The sequence below is a fragment of the Rhinolophus sinicus genome, chromosome 8 (assembly GCF_057876585.1).
Source record: "Rhinolophus sinicus isolate RSI-liver-muscle chromosome 8, RSI-T2T, whole genome shotgun sequence".
NCBI classification, from domain to species: domain Eukaryota; kingdom Metazoa; phylum Chordata; class Mammalia; order Chiroptera; family Rhinolophidae; genus Rhinolophus; species Rhinolophus sinicus.
Genome location: NC_142508.1, coordinates 28,888,768 through 28,909,454, shown reverse-complemented (window position 1 = coordinate 28,909,454; position 20,687 = coordinate 28,888,768). Strand labels below are relative to the sequence as shown.

The 20,687-nt window shown below is 38.3% G+C and overlaps 1 protein-coding gene across 1 annotated transcript in view; it reads right to left on the bottom strand.

Annotated features, from left to right (window-relative positions):
* The window catches only part of PPP1R3A (protein phosphatase 1 regulatory subunit 3A), a 56,530-nt gene extending 36,885 nt beyond the window's left edge, over window positions 1–19,645 (bottom strand). Inside the window, exon 1 of the mRNA XM_019743230.3 lies at window positions 18,786–19,645. Coding sequence (XP_019598789.3) covers window positions 18,786–19,573 — 788 coding nt within the window. The 5' untranslated portion in view covers window positions 19,574–19,645. The remainder of the gene's footprint in view (window positions 1–18,785) is intronic.
* Window positions 19,646–20,687: the final 1,042 nt, after the last annotated feature.

Here is a 20,687-nt window from a genome sequence, read left to right as displayed (position 1 = left end):
GCTGAAATTTGCCTATGGTGGGACCCTCCCCAGGAGGCCCTAGAGTGTAGTTTGGTGGCCAGCTTTGGACAGCACCTGAGCACCACCTGGCCACCCACACAGATGACACACTCAAAGGGCCACCTGGACAGGCACCAGAGCCCTGCTAAAGTGAATCCTGCTCTGAAGTGTCAGACCCTACACAACTGCTTCCCAACTATAGTCATGGTCAGTCCTCACAAATAATCAGTCCAAGAGTCACTACCTCCCATTGATGTGCAAACAGCAACCAAGGTTCAACTACAACAGGAGGACACCCACAACCCATCAAGAGACACCTGGAGGACCCAGCTCTGTTGACCAGGGAGACTGTCATTAGGCCTCACAGGACACCTGTTACATAAGGCCATTCTATTAAAGACCCAGAGACATAGCAGCCCTACCTAATACATAGAAACACAAACAGAGAGGCAGCCAAAATGGAGAGACAAATAAACATGTCCCAAATGAAAAAAACAGACCAAAGCTCTGAAATGAACTAAACAAAATGGAGAAAAGCAATCTAACAGACATAGAATTCAGAACACTGGTTATAAAGATACTAAGTGATTCCAGGGAGAACTTCAACAAAAAGATAGGAAGCATAAAAATGGAGATAGAAAACGTAAAAAAAAAGAACCAGTCAGAAAAGAAGAACACAATAACAGAAATAAAGAATATATTGATTTATTGGGAGAGAGTAGATGAAGCAGAGAATCAAATCAGCAATTTAGAAGATAGGGTAGCAGAAAATCAGAACAAAGAAAAAAAATCTAAAACAATGTAAATAGTTTAAGGGCCCCCTGGGACAATATCAAGGGTACCAACATTCTCATCATAGTGGTACCCAAAGGAGAAGAGAGGGAGCAAGGAATTGAACACCTATTTGAAGGAATAATGATGGAAAACTTCCCTAATCTGGTGAAGGAAACATATGTACAAGCCCACGAGGTGCAGAGAGTCCCCAGCAACATGAGCCCAAAGAGCCCACAGCAAGAAGCATCGTGATTAAAATGCCAAAAGTTAATGACAAAGAGAGAATCTTAAAAGCAGCAAAAGAAGAGCACTTAGTTACCTACAAGGGAGCTCAAATAAGACTGTCAGCTGATTTCTCAACAGAAACTGTGCAGGCCAGAAGAGACAGGCAGGAAATATTCAAAGTGATGAAAAGCAAGCAAGGACCTACAGTCAAGATTACTCTGTCCAGCAAAGCTGTCATTTAAAATTGAAGGACAGATTAAAAAGCTTTCCAGACAAGAAAAAGCTAAAGGAGTTTATCACTACCAAGCTAGTATTACAAAAAAATGTTAGACTGACTTCTTTGAGAAGAAAAAGGGAAAAAAAAGATCAGAAATATGAATAATAAAATGGCAATAATTACATGTCTATCAACAATTACTTTCAATGTAAATGGATTAAATGCTCCAATCAAAAGATAGGGTGGCTGAATGGATAAGAAAACAAGACCCTTCGATATGCTTCTTACAAGAGACTCACTTCAGATCGAAAGACCCACACAGACTGAAAGTAAGAGGATGGAAGAAGATATTTCCTGTAAATTGAAACAAACAAACAAGAATGCTGAGGTAACAATACTTATACTAGACAAAATAGACTTAAAACAAAGGTTATAACGAGACAAAGAAGGACCCAGGATTTCCACTTGTGGGTATTTATCCAAAGAAACCCAAAATGCTACTTCAAAAGGACCTGTGCATCCATATGTTCATTGCAGCATTATTTACAATAACCAAGACATAGAGGCAACCTGAGTGTCCATCAATGGATGAATGGATAAAAAGGAGGTGGTACATATATACAAATAGAATATTACTCAGCCATAAGAAAGAATGAAATCTTGCCATCTGTGGCAGCATGGAAGGACCTGAAGGGTATTGTGCTGAGTAGAGTATCAGACAGAGAAAGACAGATGCAATGTGGTTTTGCTTATATGTGGAATCTAAAAAACAAAATAAACAAACAAACAAAGCAGAAAGAAATTCATAGATACAGAGAATATTTTGATGGTTGCCAGATGTGAGAGGGGTGGGGAGCAGTGGGTGAAAAAGGTGAAGGGAATAAGAAGTAGAAATTGGTAATTACAAAATTATCATGGGGATGTAAAGTATAGCATAAGGACTTTAGTCAATAATATTGTAATAACTCTGTATGATATCAGATGGGTACTAGATTTATTGGGGTGATCACTCTGTAAGTTATATAAATGTCTAATCACTATGTTGTACACCTGAAACTAATATAAACTAATATATGTCATCTGTAACTGAAAGCTTAAAAATAATATTTTAAGAAATGAATTAATGGATCATTATAGATAGAATGTATTATTTTTACCATGTGAAATATATAATTATTTTGCTAATTTCTTAAAATATATATTTGTTTTCCAAATCTTATCATCATAAAAAACTAATATAATTTTAAAAGTTTTAAAAGCATTATATGTCTGATGTTAGAGCTATTTCTATTTGAGTTTGTTAATATTTTCAGAAAACATTTTAAATGTGTTTTATATTGTGCAAAATAGGCAATTAGCAGCAAATTAGTAACTTACCACTTCTTAAAGTTTTCAAAAGTAAAAGCTTTTGCCTACATGCATCAATGCAACTGGATCCCTCTGTTATATGATTTTAAAACATTTGTATACAGGAATATGGGAAGTCTTCATATTCTTCATATTCTTCCTGTTATTTTCTTTAAATATAAAATTATATCAAAATAAACAAGATTGTAGCAGATTGATCACACTACCTTTTTTTTAGATTTTAGGGTTAAACATTTAGATGCATTGCAGTGCTCCCCTTTGTTTTTGTTGTTTGGTTTCACGTAAGGGAAAACCAAGACTGCAATCTGAAGAGAGAGATGACAGTGTATACAAGTTAATAGTGCTTAGGTACACAGGAGGAATCTGGTAGAGGCAAAATGCAAGTCAAGGGAAGTCAGGAAGGTAAGGAAAGCAGATAGGACAACAGCCAGGCCCAGATCCACTGGTGTCAGAATCTGTGAGTACCACCAGAGCAGGGCACTAACAGGAGTACTGCCCCTGGTGCTGGCCCTGGTGGTACTGACCCTGGTGGTGGCCCTGGTGGTACTGCCCCTGGTGCTGGCCCTGGTGGTACTGACCCTGGTGCTGGCCCTGGTGCTGGCCCTGGTGGTACTGGCCCTAGTGGTGCTGGCCCTGGTGGTACTGACCCTAGTGGTGCTGGCCCTGGTGGTACTGACCCTGGTACTGACCCTGGTGCTGGCCCTGGTGCTGGCCCTGGTGGTACTGGCCCTAGTGGTGCTGGCCCTGGTGGTACTGACCCTGGTGCTGGCCCTGGTGGTACTGACCCGGGTGGTGGACCTGGTGCTGGCCCTGGTGGTACTGGCCCTAGTGGTGCTGGCTCTGGTGGTACTGACCCTGGTGCTGGCCCTGGTGCTGGCCCTGGTGGTGCTGGACCTGGTGTTACTGGCCCTAGTGGTGCTGGCCCTGGTGGTACTGGTCCTAGTGCTGGCCCTGGTGGTGCTGGCCCTAGTGGTGCTGGCCCTGGTGGTACTGACCCTGGTGCTGGCCCTGGTACTGGCCCTGGTGGTGCTGGCCCTGGTGGTGCTGGCCCTGGTGCTGGTCCTGGTGGTGCTGGCCCTGGTGGTGCTGGCCCTGGTGCTGGTCCTGGTGGTGCTGGCCCTGGTGGTGCTGGCTCTGGTACTGGTCCTGGTGGTACTGGCCCTGGTGGTACTGGCCCTGGTGGTGCTGGCCCTGGTGGTACTGACCCTGGTGCTGGCCCTGGTACTGGCCCTGGTGGTGCTGGCCCTGGTGGTGCTGGCCCTGATGCTGGCCCTGGTGCTACTGGCCCTGGTGGTGCTGGCCCTGGTGGTGCTGGCCCTGGTGCTACTGGCCCTGGTGCTGGCTCTGGTGGTACTGACCCAGGTGGTGGCCCTGGTGCTGGCCCTGGTGGTGCTGGCCCTGGTGGTGCTGGCCCTAGTGGTGCTGGCCCTGGTGGTACTGACCCTGGTGCTGGCCCTGGTACTGGCCCTGGTGGTGCTGGCCCTGGTGGTGCTGGCCCTGGTGCTGGTCCTGGTGGTGCTGGCCCTGGTGCTACTGGCCCTGGTGCTGGCTCTGGTGGTACTGACCCTGGTGCTGGCCCTGGTGCTGGCCCTGGTGGTACTGGCCCTGGTGGTGGCCCTGGTACTGGCCCTGGTGGTGCTGGCCCTGGTGGTGCTGGCCCTGGTGCTGGTCCTGGTGGTGCTGGCCCTGGTGGTGCTGGCTCTGGTACTGGTCCTGGTGGTACTGGCCCTGGTGGTACTGGCCCTGGTGGTGCTGGCCCTGGTGGTACTGACCCTGGTGCTGGCCCTGGTACTGGCCCTGGTGGTGCTGGCCCTGGTGGTGCTGGCCCTGGTGCTGGCCCTGGTGCTACTGGCCCTGGTGGTGCTGGCCCTGGTGCTACTGGCCCTGGTGCTGGCTCTGGTGGTACTGACCCGGGTGGTGGCCCTGGTGCTGGCCCTGGTGGTGCTGGCCCTGGTGGTGCTGGTCCTGGTGATGCTGGTCCTGATGGTGCTGTCCCTGGTGGTGCTGGCCCTGGTGGTACTGGCCCTGGTGCTGGCCCTGGTGGTGCTGGCCCTGGTGGTGCTGGCCCTGGTGGTACTGGCCCTGGTGCTGGCCCTGGTGGTGCTGGCCCTGTTGGTGCTGGTCCTGGTGCTGGCCCTGGTGGTGCTGGCCCTGGTGGTGCTGGCCCTGGTGGTACTGGCCCTGGTGCTGGCCCTGGTGGTGCTGGCCCTGGTGGTGCTGGCCCTGGTGGTGCTGGCCCTGGTGCTGGCCCTTGCAAGAAGAAAGAATGAATGACTCAGTTCTGATCAGTGGATACACAATATTTGCTTTTGGTCTTATATCACTCAGCCTGTTGGTTTTTTCTGGCTCTGGTCCCCTTGATCTGGACCACAGTATAAAGGATGTCAAAGGCTGAGTAATGAGTATTTCTTTTATGTGAGATGTTAAGATTACCTGACATTACCTAACAGTAAAATTATAGTGACTCAATTTATTAGCTCTTTAGAAGACACTGGAAAGGAGGAAAGACAATAATGAGAGTATCGTATAGTAGACTATATTAATTTATTTCTCAATTTGATCCTTCATTGATACCTTGGTAACTGAAAGCAACATCTAAATTCAGACTGTCTACAAGATGTCACATGGTTAATGTGTTGAGTTCTATATTTAATTTTGAGTCAATTTAAAGAACAAATATGTGGTTATTGCAGTGAAAATTTTCCCTTTTATCTGTTCTTATAATATGTAAATATAGTCTTTGTACATTCTGTTCTATTCTTGATTTTTTAAATAATTTTTATTTTTCATCAAATGAACAATCGTTACCTTCACAGAATGGTGGCTGTAGAATGGATAGGAATTGGCAAAGGAGAATCCATTTTTATGCCGAAGTTTCTTATTTGCATGACAGGAAGGATGACTATGACTTGAACAAAAGATGAAGAGAAGGCAGAAGAACTAAGATTGGAGGAGAAATGCAACTTTGTTTGGGGACATTAAGGGAGTTAATTTGCCACTTGGATATCTAGACGGCGATGTCCAGAAGGCATCTGATTTTAAAGATTTTGAAAACAATAAAAGTACTCATTATTAAAACTATAATAAACATAATTCATTCTTTAATTATTCAGAAGTTACTTTTACGTTTTACCAGGCCTCAGCATTATCAATGAGAAAAACGAGTTGCCTTTAATGTTTTTTCAGAGCTTTTCATGTGCAAAACTGTGTATGGGTCACTGTGGGGAATGATCTTAGAGTAATATACCGTTTTCACCTCAAGGAGCTTGCAGTCCACTTAGGAAGATCGCACATACATAAAAGTTATGCAAAAGTGCAGGAAAAGGCCACCATATTGTAAATACCACCATTGTAAATATTTTGACTAACCAGATACAGAGGGCTGTATGGCAAAAGTCCTTTTCTTTCCAGACAGAAAAATATCTTATAAACATTCAGTCTTTTGCTAATAAATTAATTATATCAGATGCAAATATGGCAAACAGCAACCTTTGTTTAGGGAAAGCTTTTTTTTTTTTTTTTTTGTACCCTAGGAGTAGCCACTCCATGGATGGGAAAATATTGCTAGAAATACTGGTAATTTAAAGAAAGTATAACAAAGATTGAAAGGGCAAAAGCAAGTCCTACAATATGGGTAAATCAGAACAGGAATCGGGGTCCTGTTGAACTACATGAGTTGTATGGGATTTATAAACCAATGCCTTGTATGTTCATTGAACTAGATTGTCTAAAAACTTAAGTTGGTTTGCCAAAGTTAGCTTTGAGTGAGATACTACTAACAGAAAATATAAAATACTAGGAAAACATGAACTAACTGAAGAATGCCTTTTTTATATTTATTACATACACATATATACTAATTTTAAGTAAAGCTCATGTATACATGTGTGTATTTTTTTCACAAGAAAATCAATGCATCAGGGATAATTTGAATGTAGATGGGCCGTATTAATTATACTGCTCCCTATGTTCAATTTACTAAATTGGTTGCGGTACCAGTCCTCTGCACGTATTCATTGACAAGAACACAGAGCTCTTAGTTCAAATTGTACACATGCTCACACAATGACACACACACTCACGCACTCACATACACACATGCACACTCACACACACACATACACACATCAAGAAATTTAGCATATAGTCAAGTGCATTCTCCTTATAGACACAGCATTAACCTTTCTACAATAGTATACATTTGTAACCAATTTTCAACTGGTCTACATTATATTTGAATTTTACAAATCGATTCGAGATTTAAAAGATACTCATACAATTACATTCTTGAGTGAAATTAGATATCTAGAAAATGGTGTAACTAGTATTTTTAATTATTCATTATTAGTCTGAGAGGGTTTCAAAAATTCTAACACAGCTATCTTTTTAGTTGGAATTGAGAAATAAACTGAGTGATATTCTGAAGTACTTTAAATTTTGTAATTTTTGTAAAGGAGTCTGCTTCCGTTCTCTGACTCACATAGGAGGTACAGCGACAATATTAATACTGCCAATACTCAGACCTAAAGCCAAAGACGTAGAGCTCCTTAGCTGGCCTGCCATTAACCTACTGCCCTGCCCCTGATAGATCAGTGCCGGCAAAGCACAGGCCTCATAATAGCGATATAATTCACCCCTTAAGAGAATTCAGTCGGTGATGAGCTTTTCCTTCTCTGAATTTTGCATTAAAATACTACAGATTATTTTATTAGTTTACTAGTTAGGATCTCAGGGGAAAAAATTAAAGTTATTGGGGTCATTTGACATAGAAAATAGAAATCAGTGACAGAAACAAAATAATTCTACTTAGCTTTAAAGTATAAGGAAAGGGACTCCAACATTTAACTCAAGTGAGAATCAGAGTAAACAAATGACAAGGCTAAGACATAGAATAATATGGATGGCTACATAAAGACATAGAATTTCCTACAGAATACATTCCCGAAGAACACAATTTTCCCAGGATATGATTAAGAAGAGAATTTATAGCCATTTGGCTTGAGTAATTTTCAGAATCATCTGCCTGAAAGCAAAGGATAAAATTAGATGGTCTCTTCTACAACAATACAATTTAGTGAAAATTGTTCAGAAACCATCGGAAACAATGATTAAAACTTTATTTACAATAAATGCAACAGTTTTATACACCTACTTAAGATTATATGTGAAGATTATATTCTTTTTCTGCTGTACCTGATGTGATTTTTTAAAATCTGTGCAATTTTTCTATTGGTAAGTACTCAGAAAATTTAAGTTGTAACAATATATTATGAAATTATAATTATAAACATTAATTCTCAAAAGAAGATATTAGCGAACTATGACCATTTTGCTCAGCTTCATTTTACATATGGCTTATGAAGCTGAAATTTACCTAAGCAATTCTATGTGATTTGTAATTGTGTGAAGACATCCACAGTACTTTTTAAGAATGAAAATCAGCTTGGAATTTTTCTTATAGATTTAGAACGTTTAGGTTTGCATCATGGTATTATCCTGTTAAACAAATCAGAATACCATCAGTATTGAATGGGCTATAAAATCTTTTTCACATAGTTAAGAAAAGCATCTACTGTTCGGCATGCTTTACAAATATAAATTTTAGGGTGGGGTGTATTTTGATCATTTTGACTACCGCAAATTTCAAAAGGACTAAGTAAAATTCAAATCCACAACCAAACATAGGATAGTCCTTGTCTTATAATGTTAAAATTCCATTTCTGGTTGTGCTTTGAATAGCACTGAACACAGACAGACCATTTTCAGAGTAACTTGAGGGGAAGAGAATAGTAAAATCTACTAAGACAGGTTTGTTTAATGTACAATTAGTCTCTCACTAAACAATGAAGTAGAACAGTCCAATTTAGCTATTTATCATAAAATCTTTAAACAGCAGAACAGTATGATGAAGTTTCAAAACCAGTTATTATTTATAAAATAGATAATAACACGACCATGCCAATTACCAAGTAAAGCTATTAGAGAAGCAGAATACAAATGTGAAAAGATTTGAGAGATATGTTCTGAGAAGCCTTTTCATTTTCATATAGTTGTGGGGTACAGAAAATGGTTTAAAGCAAAGGAACGGCAGAAATACAATAGTATGTAATATATTTCCTTGGAGGAAAAGAATTATATAATATTCAATTTTATCTTTTATTCATAGATATACAGGGATGATAAAGTGAAATTGTGTGTAGCCAACTCAATTATTTAATGAAAAGGATCATCCTTAGAAGAACTATCTTAAGAAAAAACATGTTGTAGTTTATTAAGAAAAAGTACCTAGTGTCCAACTCATGAATAGTTGATATTCCAAAATCTTTTTGTAACCTAGAAGTTGCTAGAATTTGGAAATAATTTCCCCCATAGAAGCAATGCCATAAATATTAGTTAGTTTCCCTGGTTAGTGACCAAAAGCTTATTGAACCTGTAACATAACTAATTTTGAAACTATTTGTATTAGCCTGGGTTCTCACAGCAGGAATGATATTGAGGGGGAAAAAGCATTTCTTTCTCCATTAGTCTTGGGCATAGGACTGGCCACACACAAGATTTTAAAATGTGGAATTTATCACCTATGCAGTCTACAAAGTGTCAGCAACTGGAATAGATGCTTATATATGTTAGCTAATATATTTCTTATAGCAATTCTGCCAAGTAGAAATTGCTATCCCTATTTTATGCCTGAATAAAATGGATACAAAATATAAGTTATCCAAGCTTACATAGTTAGTAATTAGAATGAAAGCTCAAATTTGCCCTATTTAAAAGCCGGTGCTGTTTCCATTATGCCTCATTGTTTTAGCAATCCGCCACGCTCCCAAATACACCAAACGCTCACACACACACACACACACACACACTCCAGACCCTCAGGGTCCTCACTCTTCTGCAGAGGCCTTACCACATCTATGCACTCAAATCTGCCTCCAGCCTCCTACTGGTTTCTGCTCTGAAATTATCCATTTCCATTGTCTCAATCCGCAGACAAAGTAAATTCGTAAAGCTGATATTAATCTGTGTAAGACAGAGATAGCCCCTGACATCCTAAAGGTGTCTGCATTTAAAGAGGGGATTTTATGTGTATGTGTGTGTTACACGTGAGTGTGCATACACATAAACACACATATATACACACACATATATAAACACACACATATATATCTATACACACACACATATATGTGTGTGTGTATAGATATATACATACTTTTTTTTTTTCAGGCAGTTTCTAAGTGAGGTGTCAGAGTAGAGAGGATCTTCTAAGTCTGATAGGGCATGGGCACTTGGGCTCGCCTCAGGTGTGTGCCCTGAGGTCACTCTCCTTGTTATTCCTGTTGGGTGTTAAGTAAAAACTTAGAACAGGGACAAGAGTCACAGTCAGCAGAATTGGAAGAAGGTGGAAACCTGTCCCACTTCACAATCACTTTTTTGCCCAGAGCTTTGTGGGCTCAGAGTTCTTGCGCCCTGCTCCATGGTTTACAGGCTGCAGATGGGCTTAGGTGGACAGTTAGGTTCAGACGATCCCAGACGATGCATGAGGCATGGCATCCATACTGACTCCTGTCAGCTAGAGCTTGAGAGAAACCCTGAATGACGAGACCCTGTTCTCTCAGAAAAATTTCAAAACTCCTCCAGGGAAAGTCTAGGCTGAACGGTATGGATTTTCAGAAAACCAGGAAGCCAGGAAGCCCTGGTAGACCTCCAAGGAAACTCTAAGCTATTTGGCTCTTTGCTGTCAACCAGCTGGCAGCTTCCAAAGTCTTCCTGACGGGTCCTGTGCAGCTGTGTTTTTTATTTCCATATGGCCTTGCCAGAGCTCTCTCCCTTAAACAGACCCAGCTTCCACAATTAGTGTGGACTCAAAACAAGTTAGCTATGGAATACATTAAGTCGGAAAGGCCTCATGGTGCTATTTACACCTCTTTGGACTATTTCCAGGACCCCAGATTATACTGTAAGTGTAAATGAAGGACTCTCACAGCCCAGTCAGTGGCTGTCACCAGAACATGCAGCACAACCATACCTCATGCCCCATTTTCCAGTGCTTTTCTTGGCCACATATTTACGATTTTGCCACCCTGAAAGATAAACTCTGTGTAATCTCAAAATCATGTCTTAGAAGGTATTTCTCTCTTTCCCTAGTTCTAATCCACTAGTACAAAAATTGACCACTCATCAATTTTCTCCTTTGACATTAAAATCTTTCAGGAATTTATCTGCGTTCACCTGGCCAAGTTATAAATACCACGCAACACCTACACCATGTCGTGTCTTTACTTAAAATAATAACTTGATTTCACTTAATAAAATACAAAACCAGATGAAGTCAGTCTGTGGACCCAGTGGTTGGGAATGTACATTTAGCTGCTGTTGCGGGTAAAAAAAACAGATGCTGAAAAGCTAACTCCCCTACCCAATACACAAGATCAGTTATAGATCCCATATTCTGGAAAACCCAAAATGTAAATGGTCCTTATTTCCTTTTCGCTATTGCTTCCCTTGTGCTCCCTAGGAATCAGCACTGGGCTGTGGTACTCTCTCTCCCTGCTCTGCTCTCAGCCCCTGAGAGGCGCGTCCCCTCAGGTCCTCTCGGGTCTTCTCAGGGTCATGTTTCCAGCTCTGTTTCCCAGGGCGTACTGGTGCCTAACAACATAGCACCTGACACACAAGCCCTTGATAAACACTTGTAAAATGAGTTTTAGAACCTGAACAAGAGTAACTGTGATGTCTGGGAAGTGATGCAAGTTCAAGAACCAGGAAATTAGCTGAACAAGATTTGATAATGAATATGATGAAAATTATAGTTGGGTTTTGATGACTACTGTATATGCCCAACACTGTACCAAAAACTTTAAAATATAATCCCACTTACTTTAATTTAACCATCACAACATCAGGCATACATCATTACCCCATTTTACAGATGAATAAACTGAGGCTTTGAGAAATAAAGTAATATACATGGACACGTAGCTACTAAGTTTATATTTCCTGGAAATAATGCACATCTGTCCCAGTAAATTTTGCCAAAAAAGGCAAAATTGATGCCTTTTTTACTGCTTCTGATCTGGACCTCCACTTTTTCATCTATTAAATACGGAAATTTTAACAGTCATTAAGATTTCTTCCATTGAAATCATACCAAGCATATTCTCTGATCACAAGGCTTTGAAATTGGATATCAACTGCAAAAACAAAGCAGGAAAAAACACAAATACATGGAGATTAAACAACATACTTTTAAAGAACGACTGGGTCAAAGAAGAAGTTAGAGGAGAAATCAAAAGATACATAGAAACAAATGACAATGAAAATACATCCTACCAAAATTTTTGGGATGCAGCGAAAGCAGTTTTAAGAGGGAAATTTATCTCATTACAGGCCTATCTCAAGAAACAAGAAAACTCCCAAATAAATAGCTTCATGTTACACCTTAAAGAACTAGAAAAAGAAGAACAAGTGAAACCCAAGGTCAGCAGAAGAAAGGAAATAACAAAAATTAGAGCAGAACTAAATGAAATAGAAAACAAAAAGACAATAGAAAAAAATGTAACAAACAGCTGGTTCTTTGAAAAGATTAACAAAATTGACAAACCCTTGGCTAGACTCAGTAAGATAAAAAAAGAGAATACATTAATTAACAAAATCAGAAACGAAAAAGGGGAAGTTATCACGGACACCACAGAAATACAAAGGATCATCCAAGAATACTATGAAGGACTATATGCCACCAAATTCAATAACCTAGAAGAAATGGACAAGTTCTTAGAAACATATAGCCTCCCAAGGCTGAACCATGAAGAACTGGAAAATCTAAACAGACTGATCACCAGTAACGAAATTGAATCAGTCATCCAAAACCTTCCCAAAAGCAAAAGTCCAGGACCAGATGGCTTCACTAGTGAATTCTACCAAACCTTCAAAGAGGATCTAATGCCAATCCTGCTCAAACTCTTCCAAAAAATTGAAGAAGAGATAGTACTCCCTAACTCATTTTATGAGGCCAGCATTGCCCTGATACCAAAACCTCGTAAGGACAACACAAAAAAAGAAAACTACAGACCAATATCTCTGATGAATACCGATGCAAAAATCCTAAACAAAATTCTAGCAAATCGAATACAACAATGCATTAAAAAGATTATTCATCACGACCAAGTTGGGTTCATCCCCGGGGCACAAGGATGGTTCAACATCCGCAAATCCATCAATGTGATACATTACATAAGCAAAATAAAGGACAAAAATCATATGATTATATCAATTGATGCAGAAAAGGCATTTGACAAGATCCAACATCCATTTATGATTAAAACACTTAATAAAATAGGTATAGAAGAAAAATACCTTAACATAATAAAGGCCATATATGACAAGCCCTCTGCTAATCTCATAATTAATGGTGAAAAACTGAAGCCCTTTGCTCTACGTTCAGGAACACGACAGGGCTGTCCCCTATCACCTCTGCTTTTCAACATAGTGTTGGAAGTCCTAGCCAGAGCAATCAGGCAAGAGAAAGAAACAAAAGGCATCCAAATTGGGAATGAAGTAGTTAAATTATAACTCTTTGCAGATGACATGATGCTATATATAGAAAATCCTAAAGATTCCACCAAAAAGCTATTAGAAACAATCCACGAATACAGTAAAGTTGCTGGCTACAAAATCAACGTACAAAAGTCCATTGCATTCCTATATACTAACAATGAAATCTCAGAAAAAGAAATACAAAAAACAATTCCTTTTGCAATTGCAGGAAAAAGAATAAAATACCTAGGAATAAACTTAACCAAGGATGTGAAGGGCCTATATGCTGAAAACTAGAAGACATTTTTGAAAGAAAATGGAGAAGACACAAAGAAATGGAAAGACATTCCGTGCTCAGGGATTAGAAGAATCAACATAGTTAAAATGGCCATATTACCCAAAGCAATATACAGATTCAATGCAATCCCCATCAAAATCCCAATGGCATTTTTTAAAGAAATAGAACAAAAAATCATCAGATTTGTTTGGAACCACAAAAGACCCCGAATAGCCAAAGCAATCTTAAGAAAAAAGAACAATAATGAGGTATCACACTTCCTGACTTTAGCTTGTACTACAGGGTTACAATAATCAAAACAGCATGGTGTTGGCAGAAAAACAGACACATAGACCAATGGAATAGAATTGAGAACCCAGAAATAAAACCACATAAATATGGACAGATAATTTTTGACAAAGAAGCTAAAAACTTACAATGGAGGAAAGACAGCCTCTTCAATAAATGGTGCTGGGAAAATTGGATAACCACGTGCAAAAGAATGAAACTGGACTGCTATTTGTCACCATGTACCAAAGTTAATTCAAAATGGATCAAAGACTTAAGCATAAGACCTGACACAATAAACTGCATAGAAGAAAACATAGGTACTAAACTTATGGACCTTGGGTTCAAAGAGCATTTTATGAATTTGACTCCAAAGGCAATGGAAGCAAAAGCTAAAATAAATGAATGGGACTATATGAAACTTAAAAGCTTCTGCACAGCAAAAGAAACCATCGACAAAATAAAGAGGCCACCAACTGAATGGGAGAAGATTTTTGCAAACAGTGCCTCTGATAAGGGGCTAATATCCAGAATATATAAGGAACTCATGAAACTCAACAACAAAAAAACAAACAACCCAATTGAAAAATGGGCAGAGGACCTGAAGAGACATTTCTCCAAAGAGACATACAAATGGCAAATAGACATATGAAAAAATGCTCAACATCACTAATCGTCAGACAAATGCAAATAAAAACCACAATGAGATATCACCTCACCCCAGTCAGAATGGCTATCACCAACAAGACAAATAGTAACAAGTGTTGGAGAGGCTGTGGAGAAAAAGGAACCCTCATACACTGTTGGTGGGAATGCAGACTGGTGCAGCCATTATGGAAGGCAGTGTGGAGGTTCCTCAAAAAATTACGAATAGAATTACCATATGACCAAGCAATCTCTCTCCTGGGTATCTACCCAAAGAATCTGAAAATATTTATACATAAAGACACGTGTGCTCACTGCAGCTTTGTTTATGGTGGCCAAGACATGGAAACAACCAAAATGCCCTTCGATAGATGAATGGATAAAGAAGTTGTGGTATATATACACAATGGAATACTATTCGGCAGTAAGAAAAGATGATATAGGAACATTTGTGACAACATGGATGGATCTTGAGAGTGTAATGCTGAGCGAAATAAGTCAGACAGAAAAAGCAGAGAACCATGTGATTTCACTGATATGTGGTATATAAACCAAAAACAACAAAAGAACAAGACAAACAAATGAGAAACAAAAACTCATAGACACAGACAATAGTTTAGTGGTTACCAGAGGGTAAGGGGGGTGGGGAGGTGGAAGATGAGGGTAAGGGGGATCAAATATATGGTGATGGAAGGAGAACTGAATCTGGGTGGTGAACACACAATGGGATTTATAGATGCTGTAATACAGAATTGTACACCTGAAATCTATGTAATTTTACTAACAATTGTCACCCCAATAAATTTTTTAAAAAAATAAAAAAAAAAAAATAAAAAAAATATTTCTTCCAAATTTAAGATCCTCCAGATTAAGACACACATATCAGAAAATCTGCAATTCAATTGGTTTTACTTATTAAAATCCTGCAAAAGACAGAGAAATGGCTCTCCAAAGATAAAAATTTAGGAACGCTGAAAGAGGAGAGGAATTTTGGGCCTGGTTGAACCTTTCTAGGGTTTTTCAGATCCACTTAAATTAAGCTAGATATAGTGTTGTATTTTTACAACAGTTAACATTTACTGACAACTTACTATGTGCCAGACACTGTTAAAAGTTTATGTGCATTAGCTCATGTAAATCTCAAACAACCCCCATGAGGTAGTACTATTATTATTCCCAATTAACAGATGAGGAAACAAAATTTAACTTGCTCAAGGCTGTAGAGCTAGCATGTATGAAGCTTGGACTCAGATCCAGATATATTAAACTGAAACCCATAATTTTAACTTTGAGATTATACTGCTCCTGCATGCTACTTTTAGCTTCTTTATCTATGTACACTTAATGTTAATTATATCAACATCATTTCTTTTGGGTCATTTCTTTTGAAATAAAGCCCACAGGATGCAGATCAGAAATCTGCTTAGTTTGCTAACACATACCCCAGTGCCATATATGTGGTGACCCTTATTAAGTATCTCATGATCATGCCTTATTGGTTAATTAAATACCTCTGGTCACTCAGTCACATGTCTATGAGTTACAAACTCTTTTTCTTCTCCCTCTAGATATTTCTTTTTGTTCAAAGTAAATAGATTAACAAACATCAAAGAAAATAGATGACCACGTCAACATGGGTGGAGGTTTGCGATCTCTGACCTGAAAAACAATCTCCATAGAAAAAAACACAGTGCCTAGGGAGATTGACATAACTGAAGTCCCACATTACTGAGTGTGTCTTCACAGTTCGTTCTGTCCTTATTAGAAGGGATTATTGACACTTTCAGAACATATGATCTCCAGGAATCAGATAGCAAATTAATTTTGGTATCAAGAATTAAGTTAAATGTTACTCTCTACTTTAAGACTTTATTTTCATTTTAACTCTGACAAATTATATTCTATTTTAATCTACTTGCATGTATGAAGCAAAAATTCACATAAATTTCTGTTCTGTATTTATCTTCCGAAAGAAGTGATCTCCAAATTAAGCTACCCAGGAAATATGAAAATGCTCATCAAAACCCCGTTTAGATTCTGTAAGTCTTTAGAGGGAGGAGGAAATTTAGGAAGCTGAAATTTTTTGTAAAATAAGTATTAGTCCATTTTTATTTTAGCGAAGTACACATTTTGTAAAATAACACTAATAAGGTGTGTTATTTTTCCCTAACCAAATTCTTCACAATGAAATTCAACTGCAATATTCATTTAGAAATTTGATAATGCTCTCTTGTGTGAGTTTTGGGAATATGTGAAACCCCATTGCATATAAATTATACGATGGAAAAGCTGTATAAATATTCTATTATGGCACATGCTGTTCTAAGTATCTGTCAGGATTTCCTTTATACACTCCATTTTGAGTGGTATATAAATCAGATGTAAAAATTCAAGTTGGACTGAAACTCAACACAAAAGGCCTCCTCCAGAGGCAAATGCTTTTTGCAAAATGTGGTTTGAATTATGTTGGTCATTTTTAACTTATAGAAGTGCAGAAAATGTATTTGTGGTTTTGAAGGAGAGAGATTTTTTCCATTTTTATAACTCATTAGGAAACTTTACAGGCTTTTAGCCCATTTCGTGGTTTAGTTCTCAGGTTTTTTTCCCCAAAGCAATATTAAAACTTGAATGGTGTCCGCTATTAGTCCAATGATTACTGTTCTGAATACAAATGTGTGTATGGTTATATATATAGTCATAAGTTATCTTCGACTGAAAGTTCCAGTGATATCTTAACTGGGGCAGATTAGGCCTATTAGTTGCCCATGTTGTTCTTGATATCTGGTCAACTTTGGTCCATCAAAGGAATCCCCTATCTATAGTATAGTTCAGTACGATTGCTTGTAATTTTAAAACTGCATCTTTAACTTGCAGAAAAATCCCGAGTTAAACACTGCTTCTTTTATGAGCTCTTTGATAATAAGGTTGTGCCTTTTCTAAATTTTGCTTCCTCTAAAATAGAGCAAGGTGCAGCATGTTTAATAGATGCTCATGATGATCTTGTTTGTAATGTGTATGTTTATGTGCTATATAAATTAGTTTGTTGAATAGTGTTGCACTTATTTTGTCTATCTAGTTATCATGATGCTGAGTAATTTCATAAACATCTAGATTATTATTTTAGCACATGTAGAGATTACGATTATATTATTTCTCTTAACAGCATCAGTTAAAATCTGAGAGAGGTTTCTTTGGACTTAGAAAGTTAGCATAATACACAAAGTTAAGTAAACCAATCTTTCAAATGACTTTAAAGGATAATGAAAATAGAAATATTTTATATGATTGACTTGCTTCCACCTATATTAAATTTAGTTCATTAATGTGTTAGAATTGTACATTTAGTAGTTATTATTTATTGCCATATAATAGAGCAAGGCATTAAAGCACAAAGTTAAAAATTTCCCAATGTCATTCCTTAGGTTAGTATTTAATTGTGCTCAGAAGCTGGATGTCTTGACTCCTTTTCATAATATTACACTATTTCTGGTGCAGTTACTAGAATCTTTGGGCATAGTGGCAGGGCAGACAACCCAGAGGATAATCAAACATTTGCCTATGGTTAGGTGAGCATTGGGAAGCAGGAGGGACTTAAGTTTTCCCAGATGTTTTATCCACTAACCTAGTGCCATGGAAATCAGCCAACTCTGCAATAGAGAGATTTGAATGCCAGTTTTCTTTATTTTTCATATTAACAGGAGAGCAGGGTTACTAATGAGGAGTCATATCCCAAATCTCTAACCTATAAAGCTGAATATCCTCGTTTCTATTTAGGTCATTTTCTTTTTATTCTGCTCCATTTACTTTAACTAAGTTACACTACTTTGTGTTCCATGTTACCTTTGGTTGTATTTATTTATATTATATAGTTTACCTGTAATTCATACATCACTCAGATGCTTACGTCTTTCTCTTAGTTCATCATTAAAGTAATAGTTCTTATGACTAACTTAACATGTATCGCTCCAAACATCCCTGTATGACTCAATCAGTCAGTAACAGTTTCTTGCAGCTTTTGGGGAAGTCTAAGAATTTCTGAACACTAGGTACATTGAAACACAATTTTATGTTAGTCAGACATGTTTTGAAGTACAGCAAAGACATTTAAAAACCACTAAAAATCAATGTACTTTAAATGGCAAAGTAAATAGTTTTACATGTTAAGAATGTAGATTCCATGGTTTGAACTTAAGCAGTTTATTCTACTCATTCAGCAAGCATTGTACTCCCTCCTCAGTTAGTAAGTTATACCATGTTTTTCCTTATATTTGGAGGAGAGATAACACAGTGCTGTGACTTGAATAGCATTGACCTTGGCAAGGCCTAGCAGCACTGTTTTATACATCACAAGCAATATATTTTAAACAGAATGGCTATCTCTTACAGCACATGAAATAAAGAACAGCATTAAAAAACTTTAAGATTATGAAGAGTAAAGAATGTAAGATACATCCTCACCTTGATTTTACCTTTAAGCAGCCTCTTATTTGTCTATTAGGAACTTCTTCCCGAGGTTTTACAGACTTCGGCTCTTGTTCTTTCTTTTGACAAAGCAATATATAATTTGTGCCATTATTATTTGACCAAAATGTGCCAACAGAAGTTTCATAACGTATACAAAACTCAACTTTACTGCCATCTTTTTGATAAGGAGGAACCAATGAAATCTTAAAGGAGAATTGGTCAGTTTCACCATCACAAGAATTCGGGACATATTCTGCTAAAATGTCATAATATGTCTGCCAGTCATCTAAGGACATTCTCACATATACTAACTTCTCAAAAGAAATATTTAAAACTCGAATAATGCCCTTCATACATGTAGACCCGGGAAGACACTCGGCTGATTCCAGTATCGCTTTCCGTATTTGAAGTTGTTGCATAAGATCTTCTTTTGAGGAAGGTAAGTCAAACAGTGGAGATAAAACATAATCTTCTGGGTGGAAAATGTCCTTCCTTATGTCAAAATTGGTTGAAGTACTCGGTAAATCCCAGCAATCAAATTCTTTGACAGATACAAGATTGAATCCAAAGGTGTCAGCAAAGGAAACTCTTCTCACACCGGAAGATGGAGTGTCCAGGTACATGTCTTCAGAAGAATCAGAACCCCGTCTTCTAGGCTGAGGGGAGAAGCCAGGCTTGAAGTTAGCTTTAACGTCTTCATCTTCAGAAAGGGAATCAGATAAATGAGGAACTTCTAAAAAGTTATCTTTGTTGATCTGACTAGGTTCTTCAGAAGGCTCCATTGGGCTCTCTGATATCAAATACAAGAGAACTGTACAACTGCTAGAGGCTGATACTTGAGATGTGGAGACTAAAATAAGTATAACGTTACTGTTGACATTGCAAGGAGTCAGCTCTATAAATAGGTCCGCGGCGTGTAAACTATGCGAGCTGGCCTCCAAAGGCCTTTAACATGATAGCATCCGTGGTACTCTCACCAGTATGTTTCAGATTTAACTCTCAGGTTTAATGTGTCTTTGAGCTGAGTTCCAAAGAGACATTTTAAATCATTTTTTGCTGTGCTAGAAAATCTGAAATCTTAAGAATAAAAATATTATTTTAACCAGTTGGTATTAAAAAATAAAAACTTGGACCATTTGTTTTAAAAGAAAATAACAGTAGTGTCAGAATACTAAATGTACAGTTAGAGTTATCCCAGCCCATTGGAGCAGGTAAGTGCAGCAGGAGAGAAGAAGACGATTCCTGGAACTAGGAACATCCTGTGCCTAATAATAATAATAGCTCCCATCTATCAGAAACTGACCGTGTAAAATGTAAACTGTAAAAGGGTTAAATAGAAGTGCTGGGAGTTCTGAAGAAGGAAACAAGATTTAGATGGAGAAGGTAACATTTGAAATAAACCACATGGGCAGGTAACACATAGACATGCAGAGTGGAAGTGAGGTGGATTTTCTAGGTGGGAGACAGTGTAAACCAAAGCCTAGAACAAATAATTAGTCAAATCCATTATTTTAAACATTAGTACATTTATTTTAATTAAGCCTGGAAATTAAGCCTTTTAATTAAGCATAGAAAAATATGCACAAGTAATGTGTTATTGACTTGAAAATATAAATGAGCAATACTAAGCCTGGCTGAGCAATAAATTATTTATCTAGAATAAAATGTTTGTGGCAAATGGCCATTTTACGCCCACACAGCAGAAGTTGATACCATGATATCTTGGAGTTCAGTGTGAGTTTTAAAGTGTGAGCATCCTGTTTACACTCGTGTGTGTGTGTGTGTGTGTGTGTGTGTTAATGTAAAAACCTATAAAAAATTTAAATACACATAGGCCTTGACCCTGAAGCACTACAGCTAAAAATCTACCCTAACAGTATGGGATAAGTATGCAAA